We start from the raw sequence: 19,899 nt of genomic DNA on the forward strand, positions 1-19,899 counted from the left end.
TGTCATCACTGGTAGGGGAGTCATGACAGACTCCCTTTAGAGAGAAGACACTTTCTTAAATAAAGGAAATGAGAAATATTCTTCATCTCCCAATTTGGGAGGGCAAAACCGACAAATTGTTCTTATCAAGACAAAATAAATTCTAAAATTTGAAATGCATTGTCCTTACTTGCCAAGGGAGGTGGTTGCCACAATAGCCCAAAAGTGAACGACATTTTCCCCTTAATCATAAAAGTTGTTCGTAGACAATTAACTATTAGTGTGCACAGTGAATTGTTTTTTTTCCCCCTCTAAATTGTAAACTGAATTATTTTCAAGACTAAAGCAATTGGTTTTCTGATTCCACAAATTAAAAAAAGAAAACCATGACTCTGGGTGGTGAACACACAATGGGATTATAGATGATGTAATACAGAATTGTACACCTGAAATCTATGTAATTTTACTAACAATTGTCACCCCAATAAATTTAAAAAATAAATTTAAAAAAATTGAAAAAAAAGAAAACCATTAAAAACAAATGTGTATCACTGTACTTATTATATTTTATTAACATGGAAAAGAAAGCCCTTCTAGTCTCAAAAATTTTAAGGACAATGAATGATGTCACATTCTGTATTTTCTAGTTCAGCTCACGTGGTGGGGGAAGGGATTAAGAACAATCCACCTAACCTATTTGTAGAAAAAAAAATAAGTCTTTTATGCTTTTTCTAAAAGCTACTTGATACATGAATCTGTCAACATGGATGATTTATTCAGTTATTGAAACAAACTCTTGGGGTGACAATGCTGTGTTGTTTTTCTTAATGAATTCAATTCTCGTTCCCTTAAGCATAGCCCCATACCCCTTTCCACAGGCCGTGCTCCACTTAAAATTAATAGGGATGCTGAGCAAGAAAAAATATGTAAAGAAAAGGACAAGATTCTAACAAGTTACAAACGGAATAGTACATACTGCCCATAAGCCTCCAAATTATCATCATTTTAAAATGTGGTTTTATCATTTTCAAATGTTAAAATGAAAACTTATAAAATTCAACTTATAAAATTCCAACTTATAAAATTCACTCCAACTTATAAAATTCATTTTCATTTATGCTTTGCTAACATGGCCTTAGTGAGCAGAAAGCAGGAAACCTCAGGGAAATTATGAAACCTTTCCATGCCTCATTTCCATCCCAGTCCTGGAAACCAATCCTTGACCCCCACCGAAGTCACTGCAAGAAATGAAGGGTCTTAAAAAAAAAAGCACTTCCAGCTCCAAGCTGCGAGGGAAAAAATTAACACATAGCGAACCTTCAGCTATCTGTGATTAAATAAGGCAGGAATAGTATATTGTATGTGTTAAAATTCTGCAGACAACCCAAGATGTCACTTCAAACAACAGTGTAGTGCTCTCCTCTGGGACAGTTCACACAGGTGAATAATCAGCTACCAGCCTCCTGGCTTGAAATGCTCCCTGTCCACCTTGTGGCAGATCTAATAAGAACAGCAAAGCCGTGCAAGGTTAAGAAGAGGACAGGAAGAGGAAAGAAGCCTGGGTAATCCACAAACTACATTATCAGCCCTCGAATTGATGAGCGATGCTGTTATTTCAAAAATACTATGTATGTGGGACTATTATGATCCTGCTTTTTTGGTAAATTATCTGCATTTTCCTTGAATCACAGTCACACAGCATGTCACACAGTTTAAGAAGAGTGCTCTCTATGGGAAATAATAAACAAGTTTAAACTCTCTGGTGGTAACTGTTCCTTTATTCTCAGCACTAATTCTGGTTTGCTAGAATTGGAGACGAGCATATATTAATACGAAAGGGCTGCCAAAATGCAGTGCCCAGAGAACATATTATGGTTCATATGAAAGCAAAGGTGTTAATATCAATAAATAGAATGCTAAATATGTGTAAATGTTATTTCACCAATAAGACGTTATAAAATCTATTTTTAAATAATTGTTAAAAGTATACCTTTCCAATTGTAAAAAGTTAATTTAAAAAAAATGAATTTGGATAACAAATTAGAACTCTCTCTCTCTCTCTTTCACACACACACACACACAGACACACAGACACACAGACACACACACACACACACACACACAGACACACACACACACACACACACACACAGACACACACACACCCCCGATAGGGAAAGGAACAAACAAAACTGAAGACAATAACATTTCGTTAAGGAATTCTCTCTCTGTAAAACAGAAGATTCCTAATTATAATTCATACATCTACTAAAATATTAACCAGCACTTCTAAAGAAGAACATTTTTTGGTAGACTTACCAGACAGAGAATTTTGATTGGTAACATGCCTAAGCTGTGAATCGTTGTGATCTTGTTTTTGGCCAAACTAAGGTGAGTCAGATTGCTGCACAGCTCTAATCCACAGATTTCTTTTATCTCGTTGCCTATATACCATGACTATGTTTAAGGAAAATGTTGTTAGAAACATTTTGAAGAAAAAAAGATCAGTGTTAAATAGAATAATGGCATACATAGAGCAGTATAATATGCCCGCTAAATCTTGAAACAGTTTTTCATATCGAGGTTAATATTCGCATCGCTTAAAATTGATTGTTTTAAAGGCATGGTTTTGGAGTGTGGTCAGTTGCATTTGCATTTAGGTGTGACTCATTTAACTGGCAAGAAAAGAAATTTCGGAGAGGATCATAGCTGTCTCCTTGGCAGTGTCCTTTCTCTTGGTTACAGATGCTATTTCCCGGGCTGTGGGAAACTCAGGTGCTTCCCACAGGCAGGACCTCTGAATCCAGGGTCACCTTGGGGAGGTAACATGCAGTGAGCTTTCTCATTCTCCAATCTGGGGCAACAGCCTTGGAAATGGCATCTTTAGCAAATGGGTGGTCAAGAAAATCCAACACCCTGATAATAGAGAGAAACAGCCCTTTCTTTCCATCTATATTGGTTTCTCTTCTCACTTGAAAAGAAATGAGGCCTAAACTTGCCCTTCATGTCCTCATCCATTTATTAAGTTTCTATTCATTGCTAAAATTTTAACTTCTTGCTCCTGTGTTCCATCCTTGTATTCACCTAAGACTCTGATCTCAAAGTCACCCGTTCTACTCACCTTTCTCTGTCCTCATTCTCTTTGGAAGATTTTCAGGGTCAGATATCATTTCCCACCAAGGCTCCGTTTTCCCTTCCAAGTAGCCTAAGACATCGTGGTTTTCTCAGCTACTTACAATCTGCAGGAAGTCCAACCCACCAGTCACCAAGACCTGGCATTTTTGCTTTAAAACATCTCTTTAATTATTCCCTTCCTTTCCATTTACTCCTCTGCCAACTTGGTTCAGCTTCAGCAACCATGGAGACCTTTAACATCCAGTCCTCAAGTCACTTTCCACACTGCAGTCAGGTTAATATTTCCAAAGTATTAATTGGATATCATGCTTCAGTTGAAAAAAAATCTCCCCGGATGAATTCCAAATCTCTCACTCTGGCATTCAAGGCCCTCGACTTGAAGGAAACCTATTTATCCAATTTCATCCCCATTATAATCCAGTGGGAATTCTCTAATTCTGCCTATCTTCTCTGAACTATCTTCTCAATAGTTCTGGAATGTACCAAGAACTTTCTTACTTGGCAGTGTGTCTTTTTTTTACACTGCTTTCCTTACTCTTTTCTAATCCCTGCACATTCTTCACAATTTCAAATTCTACTTTCTTTTCTTTTCTTCTGTAACATTCACATTAAAGCAACATCTTAAGTACTTCTTTTTCACAGATAACCTCATTTTCTCTTATTTCTTTTTCATCACATAAGTACAAATGATAGATTTGAAGAGTCTACAACATATATAGTTGACAAAGGATTACTATCTACAATACATAAAGTATGACATGAACTAATAGAAAAAAACAAAGACAACCCAATAGAAAATGCAGGAGGAATGTGTCCAGGATATTCTCAGGAAATGTCCAGAAGGGCAAATCGAAGTGGCTAATAACCACATGAAAAGACACTCTGCTTCACCTGTAGTCAGAGAATACGGATCAAGACAAGATTCCATTCTTTCCCCACCAGCTTAGCAAACACTGAGAGGTTCTAAAGAACAGATACGTTCACGCTACTGGATAAGTAGGTTCATTATGATATAGCCACTTTGGAGGCATTTTGGCAGCATTTATTATAACTGCAAATATATCACAGCAATTCCACTTGTCGGTATCCACTCTAGACAAACCATTTCTTCCTCAAGGCCTTTTCTGGTCAATTTTATACCCACCAGCTATCTCCTTCCATGAATCATAGACTCAACAATTTTTTTTAAAAAAAGTAATTAAGGAATCATAAGCATCACCAAAACATATATTTTGCCTCATAATTATTTGTAGTTATTCTAACTGTACCACTTGCTAGTTATGTGACTTCTCTCTGCTCAGATGTTTCATTTGTAAAACGAAGATAACACCAGGTAGCCATGAAGGCCAAAGGTAAGATCATGAATTTCGAAAATGGGGTAGGAAAGCGTTGCATTAGCCGTACAGAACTTAACAGTTATAAGGCATCATTATCATTAGGAAATTACACACACGTGAGGCCGAGGAATCTCATCCTCTACCACTTGGCCAACAGCACAAAATGGAAAATTGAAGATCAGGAATGATTCTGAAAAGATCTCGGCCACAGGAAGAGGTAAGTAAGGAAACTAGATGCAATGATGAGAAAATATTGCCCAATGAACCAGAAATTCTCAGATCTTTTTCATTGGTCTGAATTTCAGTGGTTGGGCAGAAGCATAGCTCCGCTGTGGTCCATACACATTTTCAAATCTACTTTCATAAAGCTTCCTGCCAGAATAGCTCTACAAATAGATATTTGTGCTCACAACCATGGTGCTTCTTTCTGCTTCCACTTTCTTTGGGCTATTTCATCATTCTGTAACTACACCAAAGACTAGATGTTTGCAGATACCGATGGTAACAAAGGATGTGAAATGCAGGACATAGGAAATTAAACTCTCACACAGCCCTAGATGAAATAAAATATCCTCTGAGCAGGCAATCTTTGGCAAGAAAAACTTCACATGGCCATCTGTCTCAGTTTAGCAGAGGGAGCAATAGTCTGTAAGTCCTTTTTCAGGAGCACTAGTGTCCTGGTAACTCTGCTCCTGATGAAGTGAAGATACACTGAATTATGACAGAGTTTAACGAATGCCTGTGGGTAGCTGAGCCAGGAAGCATTCCCATGGGAAGCAGGCAAGGATCAGAGACTGGAAAACAGGAATCCTGAAACTATGGAGAGATAATGGAATGAAAAGGAAAGCTTGCTTACTGTGTGCACAGTATTGTCTAAGACATCAGAGGCGAACCACAGTTTCCTGGGACACCCCGCTAACTAGTACGGCAAGTCATGTTCTACAGAATTAGTATCGCGAGGGCCAAAAGGAGGTGGAATACAGATGTGTCACTGCAATCGCAGCCATGGCTTCTGCAGCGTCCACTGTTGTTACTCACACCATCCGGGCTAAGGGCGAGGAACTGAACGAACATCTCTGTTGAAAAAGAGGTTCATTTCAGAAAAAACTGTCTCCTGTTGCCCAACTGTTCACTTTCCTTTACATTTCCAAGAATTTCAGGCAGAAAAGTACTCTTTACTCAAAGTAAAGAGTACTTTTCTTGTTGAGTAAAGAGTACTTTTTATAGTGGCACAGCTTTCTGCCCCTAATGAGTCCCACAGTCACGTCCTATGTGACCGCCAGCAATGGTAATGGTCCATATGGGTCACTATGCAGGACTGGTCCCTACAAAGCCCTGAGTTTGCAGCTTGCTTTCAGGAACACCTTTATCTCCCCAATCTCCCGTTTTCTTATTTTAAGAACCTTCACGAAATGTTACCTGCCCTGCCTCCTAACATTATTCTTTCATGATCTTTCTCAGGTCTTGGTACTTTTGGATAAGAAGAAGTACAATCTGATAGGTCACTAAACTATTACAATGAATTAGTTTACTGGGTTAATCCTCTTAGGTGTATTTTAATTTTAAAAGGCCACTATCAGGAGAAAGAGACTCAAAGAACACCAAATTATCATACCGCATTCCAGCTCTAAAGCTTTTTATTCTGTGAATAAATCTTTTACAGTGGAATTTTAGGTCCTATGGAAACTGAGTGAAAGAACCCAGTGGCACATAAGCATAACTTTACAGCTAGGGAAAAGCCCAACAATATATTTTTACATTTTGGCGATGCTGTCAGCAGTTCACAGCGCTTGACATGAATTATTCACTAGTTCAGTATTCGCTCTAATTCATTTGTCTCCGATTATAAAATATGGTTCGGGCGTATAGAAAACAGTTACTGAGAAATAGGTAGGAAATCCATCACAATTCTCTTAGTGGAGAGAACCGCAATGATGGCTTTAATCAAAACCAATCCTGAAAGATCTATATCACCTTTCCAGTGAAAAATGTTCTTCACCATAGGAGTGAAACTCTGAGAAATGAAGCACACATACACTTTAAATGGCGATGTGATAAAAGTAGTAATTACTCAATGAATTGCAACATGGGAAAAACAATGGGATTCAGAAGACTAGTCTCAGTTCAATCATTTACCAAACAATCTTGGACAAGTCACTGAATGTTGCTCGCTCTCTGGCTCCTCGTCCATAAAATAACAGCAGTAGGATATCTCTAAAGTCCTGCCTGGATTTAAAAAATCTATGAATCACTCTTTTTAATTCCATGATTCTATAATCATAAAATAAATTCCAATGAACAACCCGTCAGTATTTACAGATAAGAATGCCTCCTTTCTCAAGATTAAATAAATTTACATACCCTTGGCTTAATTTATCATCTTGCAATTTAGGATTATCAATTAATCATCAGTTATCCACATATGGAAGAACAAAAGAGCATAGCAAAATAAACTATAAAGTTGGTATAGTCAATTCATTCTGGGGTATTAATATAATCTACTACTCACGATGTCAGTATTACTAGCTTGATTAACTAATTTGTTTTTATTTAACTGTTCTGTTTTGGTTTTTTATATTGATAATTACCTTTTATTTCACTTTATTTTAAAGAAAAGTGCACTTTTTTTTCTCAAGTAGAAAAATGATGTATGCCCACTAAGGAAAGCTTGAACAAATATAAAGAATATTAAAAGGATAACTGTCAAATTTCTGAAGCATTCAAAAAAGGAACCCTCATGCATTGTCGGTGGGAATGCAGACTGGTGCAGCTGCTATGGAAGGCAGTGTGGAGGTTCCTCAAAAAATTAAGAATAGAATTACCATATGACCCAGCAATCCCTCTCCTGGGTATATACCCCCAAAATCTGAAAACATTTATCCGTCAAGATATATGTACTCTGATGTTCATTGCAGCATTATTTATGGTTGCCAAGACATGGGAAACAACCAAAGTGTCCTTCGATAGATGGATGGATAAAGAAGATGTGGTACATATACACAATGGAATACTTCTCTGCCATAAGAAAAGATGAAATCATGCCATTTGCAACAATATGGATGGATTTTGAGATTATTATACTAAGCGAAATAAGTCAAACAGAAGAATTAGAGAACCATATGATTTCACTCATATGTGGGATATAAAATTGAAAGCAACAAAGGAACAAGACAAACAAATAAACAAAAACTCATGGACACAGTGAACAGTTTAGTGGTTATCAGAGGGTTAAGGGGGAGGGAGACGGTAGAAGACGGTAAAAGGGGATCAAATATATGGTGATGGAAGGAGAACTGACTCTGGGTGGAGAATACACAATGTGATATATAGATGACATGTTACAGAATTGTACACCTGAAACCTATATCGCTTTACTAACCATTGTCACTCCAATACATTAAGAAAAAAGGGCCAAGTGGAGGGTATCAAATTAGGAAAGCATGGCTTGCAAAGTGTAACAGAGGACTGATTCGCTTAGAGCTGAGGCTCTCAAAGTGTGGTCCCAGCAACATCAGCGTTACCTGAGAACTTGTGAAACATGCCTGGTACCACCCCAGACCTGCGCAATCAGAACCGCTGAGGATGAGGGCCAGCAACAGGTGTTCTAACAAGTCCTCCAGGGGTGCTGACTCCGCTGAAGTTTGGAGTTTGGGAAATCATTGCTTACAAAGAAATTAATTCCTAATTTTCAGACTTTTAAATTTTTTAATGGACACAGATACATCATTTGACCATACATGACCTGCTTTTTAATTATTTTTAAAAATATAATGAAGACTCTTGAAACACCAGCAGCAATCACTTCTATCTGTCTCTGCACACCTCTGCTGTGATATCCTGCTGTCACCTCTCGGAGGTAACCACTATGCGGAGTCGTCTATTTGCTCTTCTCTTTCCACCCTGGTTTTATACCTAAATAATATTAAGTTTATTAAGATCCCTCCTTATTGCTGCATGGAAATATGTTTCACTCATTTTCACTACTGTGTGATATGCTGTTGTGTGAGTATTCCATAATTTATGCTTTATTGGTGAGTACCCTGTTTCTCTGAAAATAAGACGGAGCCGGGCAGTCAGCTCTAATGCGTCTTTTGGAGCAAAAATTAATATAAGACCAGGTCTTATTTTACTATAATATAAGACCGGGTCTTATATAATATATATAATATAATACAATATAATATAACGTAACTTAATATAACATAATACCAGGTCTTATTTTGCTGTAATATAAGACCGGGTCTAATATAATATAATATAATATAATATAATATAATATAATATAATATGATATAATATGATATAATATGATATAATATGATATAATACAATATGATACCAGGTCTTATATTAATTTTTGCTCCAAAAGACGCATTAGAGCTGATGGTCTGGCTGGGTCTTATTTTTGGGGAAACACGGCATTTGGGCTGTTCCCATGTTTTGCTATTACAGGCAATGCTACTATGAGCGTCCTTAATTCTTATACAAGCCTCCAGGTACACAGATGCTAAACTTTCCATAATAAAAATGAAAATGCTAGGTCATAGGGAATTTGCATGTTCAACTTTCCAAGATTGGATAAAACTGTTTGCTAAAGTGGTTGAACGAATTACATCCCCATAAGCAAGATAAAAAGAGTTCCCCTTGATTTACATGTTCTCCAATTCTTGGTATTTTGAGATTTCTTAAATTTTGTACACTACTTGCTCACATTCACACACAAGTTCTAAAGGGTGTGACACTATGTTCTAAGCTTACCGTCACGTGCAAATAAAGGTTTTTGTTTGTTTTTTTGTTTTTAAAACGTGTGTCTTCAAGAAAATGTACCTTGCATTCTCCCCACATCTCAGCCTTATTACAAATGGAGTGTGTGCCAGCTGTTGCCACCTGGAATGAGGTCCCAGGGGCAGTCAACCCTTTCTCCACTGCCCTGCAAATCCTCAGGTGGGAAGGAAGATACTTACGGAGAAAGAGAAGGCACTGCTCCCTTACCACCCTGAGAACTTCAGTCTCTGGTGTAAAGAAGAAACTCAAGCTCATTAAACTCACAGATCCCCAATTAACCCCTTAGGCTCTAGAAGCTGGAGCATGCCTACTTTAGAGTAGGTGCTGTTTGCCTGGGAGCCTGAGTCATCCAATGGATCTATTCCTGAAGTTGGATGCAAATGAAGCTTTTTTGTTTGTTTGTTTTTAATGAAAGCATATTTTAAATACACTACAGAACCTTGCTATTTAAAGGGGGCCTAGTATGAATTCTTTTGTAAAATAAGTAATCACTAATTGTCCTCATGGTCACATCTGATTTTCAAATCCTGAATTTATATAAAAACAGGGTGTAAGTTTATTTGAAGAAAGTAGTCAGTTTAAAACAGAATTTATTTCATTCTAGAAAGAATTAAAAATAAGGCTATGTTTATCAGAATGACGGTCTTACTTAGCTTTTCAGGTGTAAGATGCTCTTGGTAAGCTTTGACTTACAGTCTTATTCCTTGGTAAACACAATATCTTTCCTCGTTTTATGAATATCAATTCTTAATCATTTAAATGAGTCACACATCCGTGGCAAATAGCTTATCTGGTACTATTTCACGTCATCTGGTACACATTTACTAATGGGTCTACTAACCAAATTTTCCCCTTTACTCAAAGGATACTGTCCAAAATCAGTTTAGTGAGAGCCTTGTATGACGACAAATCACACATTTGAGAAATTTGGTTGCAGGAAAAATCCACCTTCTGGTGAGAAAAAGAGAACGATATGTCATTCTTTATTTTTCATTCATCATAATCACAATAATTAAATGCACAAGAATGTGTTTCTGGTGTAGAGTTAGAATTCATTATTGAAAACTCACTAAGTCTAAAATATTTACCCATATTTCATCACTTTCTGAGATACTGTCTGTCCACTTTGAGAGACCCTGTGAAGAAGACCCCCTTCCTTGTGGTCAGAGCAGACATGCCCATGACCTAAACACTCAATCCCTGCAGCTACCTTCTCCATTTCAGCATTTGTTTTAAACTTTCTTGATCTTCTTTCAGGATTTACCTCAATTTCCCCATTATTTACCACCATTTCTTCCAGATTCTCTAATGTCTGGTAAACCCTATTCTCTTAGTTTATATGCATGTCTTGTTTCTCTTTTCTATTTCTGTCTCAATAGAGTCTCCGATGTCACGCCCTAAATGCCAGAAAAGTCTTTCTTACTCATCCCTCAGGCCATCTCTCTTCAACTTAACACCCTTTCTCAAAATGGACGATTTTGGGAAAGCATTTTCAGCAGCATCTGTTGTTCCTAGTCAGAAACATGAGACTAAAGAAATACAGCATTAAATAACTTCATTTAATTATCTACCTACTGGCAAAGGACAAACAAAAATAATTTTTAAAAAAAGCAATGAAAATCTCAACTTTTTGTAACACTGCATTGATAATTTGCTGGTTATTTTCTGCCAAACTACCAAGCAATTATATAAGAAGCACTATTCTTATCTTCTTGTACCTTTTAAAGTAGTGATTCCACCCCTCAAAAGTACTAACCTTATTTTACTAATGCATTAAATACTAAATACTTAAAATACTAACAACTTTAAATACTGAATTCTAAAAAAAAAGAAAAAAAAAATGGAAACAACTGAAGTGCCAAGGGTAGAAAACTGCTTAGATTGATTATAATATAGCAATGACACTATGTACAACGTCAGTAAAATACAAGTGTGCGAACCACATGAAGAAATGGAAATGTGCAAACACTGTTAAGGAAAAAAGAAATCAGAACACAAAACCTAATGCGTATAGAGACTGCAACTATGTAAAATGCATATCATGACTGAAATAAGAAGTCAGTATGGCATGACATAAATGGAGTTTCGTGTTCAGTTTTTTCTTCTATATAATAATGATAGCGTAGAAATAAAATGATAATTACCTGAGCTCACTTATACAGCATCACCTTTCATTCATGTGCCATAGCAAGTGCCATTCTGATACCTATCCAACTATACCCCTGTCGGGACTATGTGCCAATACTATGCCCCCATGAACCTATTATGTTTGTTGACAGACGTTAAAAGCGTTGTGACATTGCTCTGACTCCCCCTGGGAGTTCCACTGGATCCCAGAGTTAGTAGGAAGAACCCGTCAAATCAAACGAACCTTCTTCACCTACTAGGAGCAAAAGCATTCTAGGAAATACAAAGAGAGTGGAATTACAAGCTCCTGCTCTTTAGGGAAAATATGTCCTCTCTGGTTTGTGGCACAAGGCTCATAGGTAATAAATAAAAAGGAAGCAGAGCTTCCCAAGAGGGTGAGATACTATACATAAGTCTGATTTCCTGGGAAGATATGGGCTTTTGGTCTCAGATATCAGGTTCAATCCCAGCCCTGTTACCTCCCAGTAAAGATGAGCCACTTAACCTTCCTGTACTTCAGTGTCCTCATCTGTAAAATGGGACCGTTCCAGTGGCCTCACAGCTTTGCTGGGAGGATTACATAAGGTAATACACTGGAAATGCCAGGTGGCCTCAATCATTCCCTTCCGAGGTTCCCACGGAGTTCTCCTAGCCCCTCACGGGGGCAGTCTGGCACCAGGCACACCCTTCTCTAAAGTTACTGGCATATTTGCTCTTAATTCTCAGACCTTAAAGATGGAGTGTCTGCCATAATGTTGGATAGATGTCATGATAGGTTTGTGCAAACTCCTAGTACGCACAGCACTAAGAGGGAACCCTAATGTAAACTATGGTCTTTGGGTGACAACTACGTCAGTGTGGGTTCATCCATCGTAACAAATGGACCCCTCTGGTGGGGGTGTTGATCCTGCAGGAGCTGTGCATGTGCGGGGGCAGGAGGCATATGGGAAATCCTTATGCCTTCCGTCAATTGTGCTGTGAACCTAAAACTGCTCTTAAGAAAAGGTGGGGTACCCGATATGTTCCTGTTCATTTGTGGCATCCTTTTGAGTGTGAGATAAGGGTATGAATGGAAGAAACTCCAAGGAACTTTTTCCCAGGGAAGAGGTCACGCCATTGCTGTGACGGGTTTCCCTGGGGCTTAGGGCAAAGCAGAATTCGAAAGCAAAGGAGGGAGAATGGAAACAGCTCTGCAAATATAATTCCTGATAAGCTGGAGACCATGCGTCCGCACATCGAGCATCCATAGGCACCTTGTACAGCCTACCTGGACAAAAACAATATCACCCTGGCAACAACTATAATTTCAAAAGGGGAAAAATACCCACTACTGATAAAAATAGAGAGATGTGAAACAACAGAAGAAAAATTAAGAAGGGTGTCTCACTGGCAGTATGAGGGATGTCAGATTCTTGACTCCATGCTTGTGCAAACACCGGCAGAATACGTTGGATCTAAGTTAATTTGGTTTGTAAATAAAATAATACCAGCTAATAAAAGGCAATAGCTGAAATCCGTTCCTACAAGTAACTTTGAGATTAAATATGTGAGTCCAAGAGAAGAACACTCTGTAGCACTGTTTCCCAAAACTGTCAGCACATTACAGCCACCCTGGGGTTCTTCAAAAAAGGCCAAAGCCCGTCATTATCTTGGACCACGAGACTGAGGGTCTCTGGCAGTGGGCTCCAGGCCTCAGTGGTTTTTAAAACTCCACAGGTGATTGCAGGGTGCAGAAAAGTTTGGGAATCACTACTGCATGACGTCCATGGACCAGCAGCCATAGCATCCCCAGGAAGGTTGCTCAAAACCACAGTCCCAGGCCCCAGCCCAGACCGACAGGGTCAGGATGTCATTTCCTCAAGAACCCTGGGTGATTTCTGGGCACATTAAAGCACAAGACACGGCGCTTGACAGCAGAGTAAGCTACTCCACCAACCACTCTGCAGAGTTTTATTCTGCCCCTGAAATGCAAAACGCGGGTGCAGAGAGGCAAGAATGAAGATCTGAGGTCTTAGCTTTCTAACAAAGTAAAGGGTGCGTCATTAAGGCGGGCAAAGTTGGAGCCCCCAGGAAATTTTTACAGATTTTCCTGGGTATAAAATTGTCCTGCTATAATAACAATATACAAATAATAACTAGCATTTAAATGAGGGAGAGAGAACAGATGGAAGTCAGTTCTCGGGTTTGAACACTAGGTTTTAGTAGCTTCCTAAAAAAGATTATCCACTGACAGACCATCTCCATTTTCGAAAATGAGACACTTACCATTAGTGAAACCTCCATCTTTATTCCCTCTGAATTTTCTCTTTTAGTGCTGTTTTGCCTATTGATGTACTTAGCAAACCAGTTAACGTATGTAATTGGCATTATTGATCTACCTTGAGATTTTGGGGTGGCTTGAAATGGAAGAATGTAGTCAGTTTATTTTGAGAAGCATTAAGTTCTAGAAGATAAGGCATAGAGCTCACGCAAGACAAATCTGGGGGGAAAAATAAATACAGAATAAAGTCAGCCAATAAAATAAAAATTAAAGTCATTAAAAACAGCATATGTTACATCGGAACATTTTTTAATTATGCCGGAGGCAAGCACATCTTAATTATACCAGAGGAGTGAAAGGAATAGTGTGTGAAACGCACACACACACACACACACACACAGTGTGGAAAAGTCTCCACGAGCCAGTAGTTGAACCTTCTCCCCCAGGCCTCCCCACCTCTTCTATCCCCTCTTTCCAGGAAGGCCAACAGGTCACAGAGGCCTCCTCGCTTTCCCAGCTCACTCTCCCACAAGCTGCTAACAGTCAAATGCTTCCAAAACTGCCAGCCCTGGAGGAAAGGACAAGAAACTAAAGCTTTAGATAATCCTCTCGATAATTAGCCCTTAAATAACTGAATTAGGTCTTTTCAAAAGGACTGAAAATGCCACAATTAGAGAAGTTTCTCTGCTATAAATTTAATTTTCTTTTAGTTGGACTCAATCCTAAATCTCATTAAGTATTAATATTTGAAGCGATTTAAATTACTGCTCTTATTTTACTTTGACTCCGGATTGGTTCAAATGTATGTCTGAGTTTTACATTTTATCCCAAGCAAATATTCTGGCTCTTGACTATAAAATAAAGGACTACAGTGCTAATATTCACCCCTAATGAAATTACATGTAAAACATAAAAATGGCGAACTATTATCTTGTCTCTCCACGTCACTTTACAGCAGAAGCACTTCGGGATGGGAGGATGAGGAAGAAAAAGGCTCAGGAAGAATTGCATACAAGGATTCACTACCCTGTCTGTACCAGTCACTTGTTTCTTCACCTGAAAATGGTAATAACATCTCCCTCTCTTCTCACTCTAGATCCTAGAACCAGCGGTTACTGGTTCTGAAGCCAGAAGATCTCCACCAATTTCTACTTCATTTCCCAGGTCTAAACCACACCCTTCTTTAGCCTGTCTTTTTTAAAGAAATTTTTCTAAGAGGGACAATACATGGAAACATCCACCCTTTGGTGGGAGTTCATAAGCGAATCAAGGAAGGCTGCCTGTGAGGGGAAACCTAAGGAGAAACGGTCACTGCTTTACAAGTGTTGCTTATTTGTCCATTCTGAGCTCAGCTCCGAGTCTGTCAGCAGTGCTCTCAACTCTATTAAATACCACTGGCCCCTCTCCCCACCTCCCAAGAACTGATCTTTCTGTGGGCAGGTAAGGGCTATCCACGGAGTTCTGTCTTGAAGCAGAAGCAGCAGTCACCATTTACACGGCGATAAAGAGATGGCAAGTACATTTCATACTTTGTAGATGGCCAGTGCCCTTGAATCACTGACAGAAAAAAAAATCCATGGTCTGGGCGGCTGGGCTTCTAACGCGGGCAGACCCGTTCATTCCCTATTTGGTGTAGTGACGGCCGTGTCCACCAGATGGCAGGAGCACCCCACGTCTACATCCCTGGTTCTCAAAGTGTGGTCCAGGCCTGGTAGCATCAGCTTCACCCAGGAACTAACTAGAAATGCAAATTCTCAATTCCCACCCCAGATCTGCGAAACAGAAACTCTGAGGGTTGGGGCACAGCCATCGCCTTCCCCCACACACATCCAGGCGATTCTGATACAAAGTGAGATCTGGCCTACATCTGGTCATCAAAAAAGTTGTTTTCACAAACAGAGATATATACCGTACCTTACACACAGTAGGTTCTCAAACACTTGATGAGTTCATAAAATGGGCCATAAAAGATTAAAGAAGACTGATCTGAAGAGGAAAGCTTCATTCGCAGCTCTGGACTCAACAAGCGATAAGGGTATGAAGCCACGTCTGTTTCCTCTCCTAGCATAGCATAACTGAAGCATCTCACAGCTCTGCAATTCCTTATCCAGTAAATGAAACCAACCTTGGAGGGCTGGGGTGTGGGGAGAGCTCCTGCCAGTAACACTAAAAATATCTTCCAATGATATGATATCTGGGGTTTGCTTTAAAATAATCCTGGGGAGGGGAGCAGGGACGTGTAGATGAAGCAAGTGAGGCCATGGGCTGATAACTGTTGAACCTGAATGTTCATTACAATAGTCTCTTTACTTGTGCACGTTTGTAATTTTTCATAGTAGAGTTTTATAAAACTAGGAAAAATATTCTTTCAAAATAATAGCATTTTAAGAATATGCTAGACTATTTCTTAGCCATTGGAATGAAAGTAGATTTTAATTACGGCAGTCTTATGGGGGACAGAGAGGACCATATCAGCAACACTTAATTGTCATAAAAAAGACAGACTAAAGAAAAGACTATCAGTGAGGAGAACAGGGTAGAAATAAGGATTTGCTTCCTTCCCTAGAAGTCTAAAGAAAAGAAATTGTGCACTTTAACTTCAAATAAGATCAGAAAATTAGAAACAAGCATCAAGCTTTGATGAAAATGTGACTAATTTCATGTAATGTGAGCTAGATGTCACAATACATAGAGGATACAGAATTACAAATGGCAAAGTTAGAGTTTAAAGACTCAACTAAATATACGGCAGCAGCAAAAGGAAAGGAAAAAATGAATCTGTGAATCCTTGGTGCTCAAATAATAAGAGAAGTAGCTGGGCAGGATTAAAATGTTGATACAAACGCAAAATAAAGAAAAGAGTCCATTAAAGGAAAAAAAATGAAAACGAATTCATCTACACTGAATAAACTAATAGAGGGAAAGAAAAGGGAGTCATCAAATATTCAGGAAGTATGAAAGAAGTAATGATCCATCTCTTAACAGGACTAAAGTAAACATTCCATGTGACACTTTTCAATAGCATCAAGTGCCTTTGGGCCATAGCATAATACGGCATGTTTGCTGAGTTTGACTTTTGCTTTAGTCATCAGTTATCGGTGCCTTTTTTCCATTGGAAAGCAGAGGATCGATATGTAAATTGATTCACAATAGCACGCATGTCAAGTTTTGTAGTATTCAACTATATTACAGTAATACTGCAAAGCTAAAATTTTGAAATGATTCAGTGATCCATCAATTTACAAGAATGACAATCGCATACCTTCAATTTTATTTACTGAGAGATCCAACTTCTGTAGGTGAACATATCCACAGAGAATGCTAACGTCAATTAGATCACAACCCTGAGAAGACAAAAGGCACAAGACTTTAATGTTGCTTTAACAAGTTAGTACTTGGCCTTCTCGCAATATCTGGAAATAACAGTTGACAGAAGAAACCCAGAATTTCTTGATTCAAAAGTAGAGTAGAAGTGAGAAGAGAAAATCTGAAGATTACTACTAGTAGGATCTCAAAACAGACTATGTCGCATTAAAAAATGCATTCCTCTGAAAAAATAATAATAGCTTAGGAAATTAGTGGTGTTAGCAAGAACAATACACGTGAAAAGGCAAATTAAAGCATTGTCACGAAGACCTTCAGCGCAGTTTTACATTTAAAACAAAAAAAACCCTCCAAGTAATAGGTGCTCGCTTTGGCAGCACATATACTAAACTCCAAGTAATAGTAATAAAGCCAAAGCCTTTACCTAATAGAGGAAAAGAAAAAGCTAATGCCTGGAATTTAAATGAAATGTTAAAGAGAGTTCACACCCAATCGGGAGAGCATTAATAACACCCCCACCTACATTTTCCCAAGGTTCATTTTCAAATCTCTCCCACAATAATCTCATCTGATCAAACAAAGGTGTGAGATCCCCAGGGCTGATTATTCCCAATTTAGAGATAAGAAATATGAGGGACAGAAAGGTATGTACATTGCCTAAAATCACACGGCAAGTTAGTGACAGAGAAGCAGAACCAAGTCTCCTGAATCCTTGTCCAAGATTCTTTCTATGAAATCTTGTTTGTAGTGAACCTCAAGAAGGGTTGGATGGTTTATTCTTGTATATGGCCTAAGAAGGTGGTCCAGTTTCATCTTTTTGCATGTATCTGTCCACTTTTCCCAGAATAGACTGTCTTTACCCCAGTGTAAATTCTTGCTTCCTTTGTCATAGATTAAATGACCATATAGGCATGGATTTATTTCTGGGCTCTCTCTTCTGTTCCATTGATCTATTCGTCTGTTTTTATGCCAATACCATGCTGTTTTGATTACTATAGGCTTGTAGTCACACTATTTGATATCAGGTAGCATGACATCAGAATTGCCATGGCTATTTGGGGTCTTTTATGGTTCCATATAAAGTTTAGGATTATTTGTTCTAGTTCTGTGAAAAAAGCCAGTGGTATTTTGATAGGGATTGCACTGAATCTATAGATGGCTTTGGGTAATATGGACATTTTAACTATATTAATTCTTCCTATTCATGAGCATGGTACATGTTTCCATTGATTTGTTCTTTAATTTCTCTCTTCAAAATGGATTAAAAACTTAAATGTAAGACCTGAAACCATAAAACTCCTAGAAGAAAATAGAGCAAGTAAATTCTCAGGTGTTACCCTCAGTAATATTTTTACTGATATATCTCCTTGGGCAAGGGAAACAAAAGAAAAAATAAATAAATGGGACTACTTCACACTAAAAAGTTTTTGCACAGCAAAGGAAACCATCAACACAATGGAAAGACATCCTACAAAATGGGAGAAGATATTTGCCAATGAATGATACATTGATAAGGAGTTAATATGCAAAATTTATAAAAACTCATACAACTCAAACCTAAAAAAACAAACAATCCAATTTAAAAATGGGCAGAGGACCTGAATAGACATTTCTCTAAAGAGGACATACAGGTGGCCAATAGACATATGAAAAACTGCTCAATGTCACTAATCAGCAGAGAAATAGAAATAAAAACCACATGAGATATCATCTCACACCTGTCATACTAGCTGTCATCAATAAATCAACAAACAACAAATGCTGGCAAGAATGCGGGCAAAAGGGAAACCTCGGGCACTGTTGGTGGGATTACAAATTGGTGCAGCCACTATGGAAGACAGTATGGAGTGTCCTCAAAAAAATTAAAAGTAGAACTACTTTATGACCCAGCAATTCTACTTCTGGGTATTTATCCAAAAAAAAAATCCAAAACACTGATTCGAAAAGGTATATGCACCCCTAAGTTTACTGCAGTGCTATTTATAATAGCTAAGATATGGAAACAACTGATATGTCCATCAATAGACAATTGGATAAAGAAATTGGGGTACATATATACAATAAAGCATTACTCTGCCATAAAAAAGAATGAAATTTTACCATTTACAACAACATGGATGGACCCAGAGGGTATTACACTAAGTGAAATATAGTTAAGTCAGGCTGAGAAAGACAAATACCATACGGTCTCACTTATATGTGGCATCTAAAGAACAGAATAAATGAAGGAAGCAGAAATAGACTCATAGATACAGAGAATAAACTGATGGTTGCTAGATGAGAGGAGGGTTGGGGGGTGGGGGAAAAGTGAAGAGATTAGGAAGTACAGCTTGGTAGTCACAAAGTAGTCACAGGGATGTGAAATACAGTACGGGGAATATAGTTAACAATGTTGTAAAAATTATGTATGCTGTCAGATGGGTACTAGACTTATGGGGAAATCACTTCATAAATTATATAAATGCCTAACGACTAAGCTGTATACCTGAAACTAATATAAAATAATATTGAATGTCAACTATAATTTAAAAAATACACAGTCACAGAATATAAAGTACAGTATAAGGAATATAATCAATGGTATTGCAATAGCTGTGTATGGTGTCAGATGGGTAGTAGACTTATTGGGACTTTGTGAGGTGTGTAAATGTCTAATCACTATGTTGTTTTGCACACCTGAAGCTAATAATAAAACATTTATTAATTAATTAAAAAAATAAAAGAGAGGTTGGAACAAAGACTCCTATCAATGGTTTATGTTGTGATGTCAGAATCAGAAAAAGCCAACCAATGAAATGTCATTATAAGCAAGTTCTCAAATATAATAATGATAAGAGTGTTTAATGAAAGGCCATTGGCACAGTAATAAATACTGAACACCTACTATGCATAAAGCATTGTGCTGGGCATGATGAGAAATACAATAATGAAAGGGAGCCATATTGTGCCCTT

General features: G+C 38.1%; 1 protein-coding gene across 1 annotated transcript in view; it reads right to left on the bottom strand.

Annotated features, from left to right (window-relative positions):
* LRGUK (leucine rich repeats and guanylate kinase domain containing) overlaps positions 1-19,899 on the bottom strand; it is a 74,130-nt gene that overhangs the window by 45,063 nt on the left and 9,168 nt on the right. Inside the window, exons 3-6 of the mRNA XM_074315353.2 lie at positions 16,886-16,967; positions 13,742-13,842; positions 10,106-10,187; positions 2,299-2,423 (exon numbers count right to left, since the gene is read on the bottom strand). Of these exons, the coding sequence (XP_074171454.2) occupies positions 2,299-2,423; positions 10,106-10,187; positions 13,742-13,842; positions 16,886-16,967 (390 nt within the window). The remainder of the gene's footprint in view (positions 1-2,298; positions 2,424-10,105; positions 10,188-13,741; positions 13,843-16,885; positions 16,968-19,899) is intronic.

This window comes from Rhinolophus sinicus, chromosome 8, assembly GCF_057876585.1.
Source record: "Rhinolophus sinicus isolate RSI-liver-muscle chromosome 8, RSI-T2T, whole genome shotgun sequence".
Taxonomy (NCBI): Eukaryota; Metazoa; Chordata; class Mammalia; order Chiroptera; family Rhinolophidae; genus Rhinolophus; species Rhinolophus sinicus.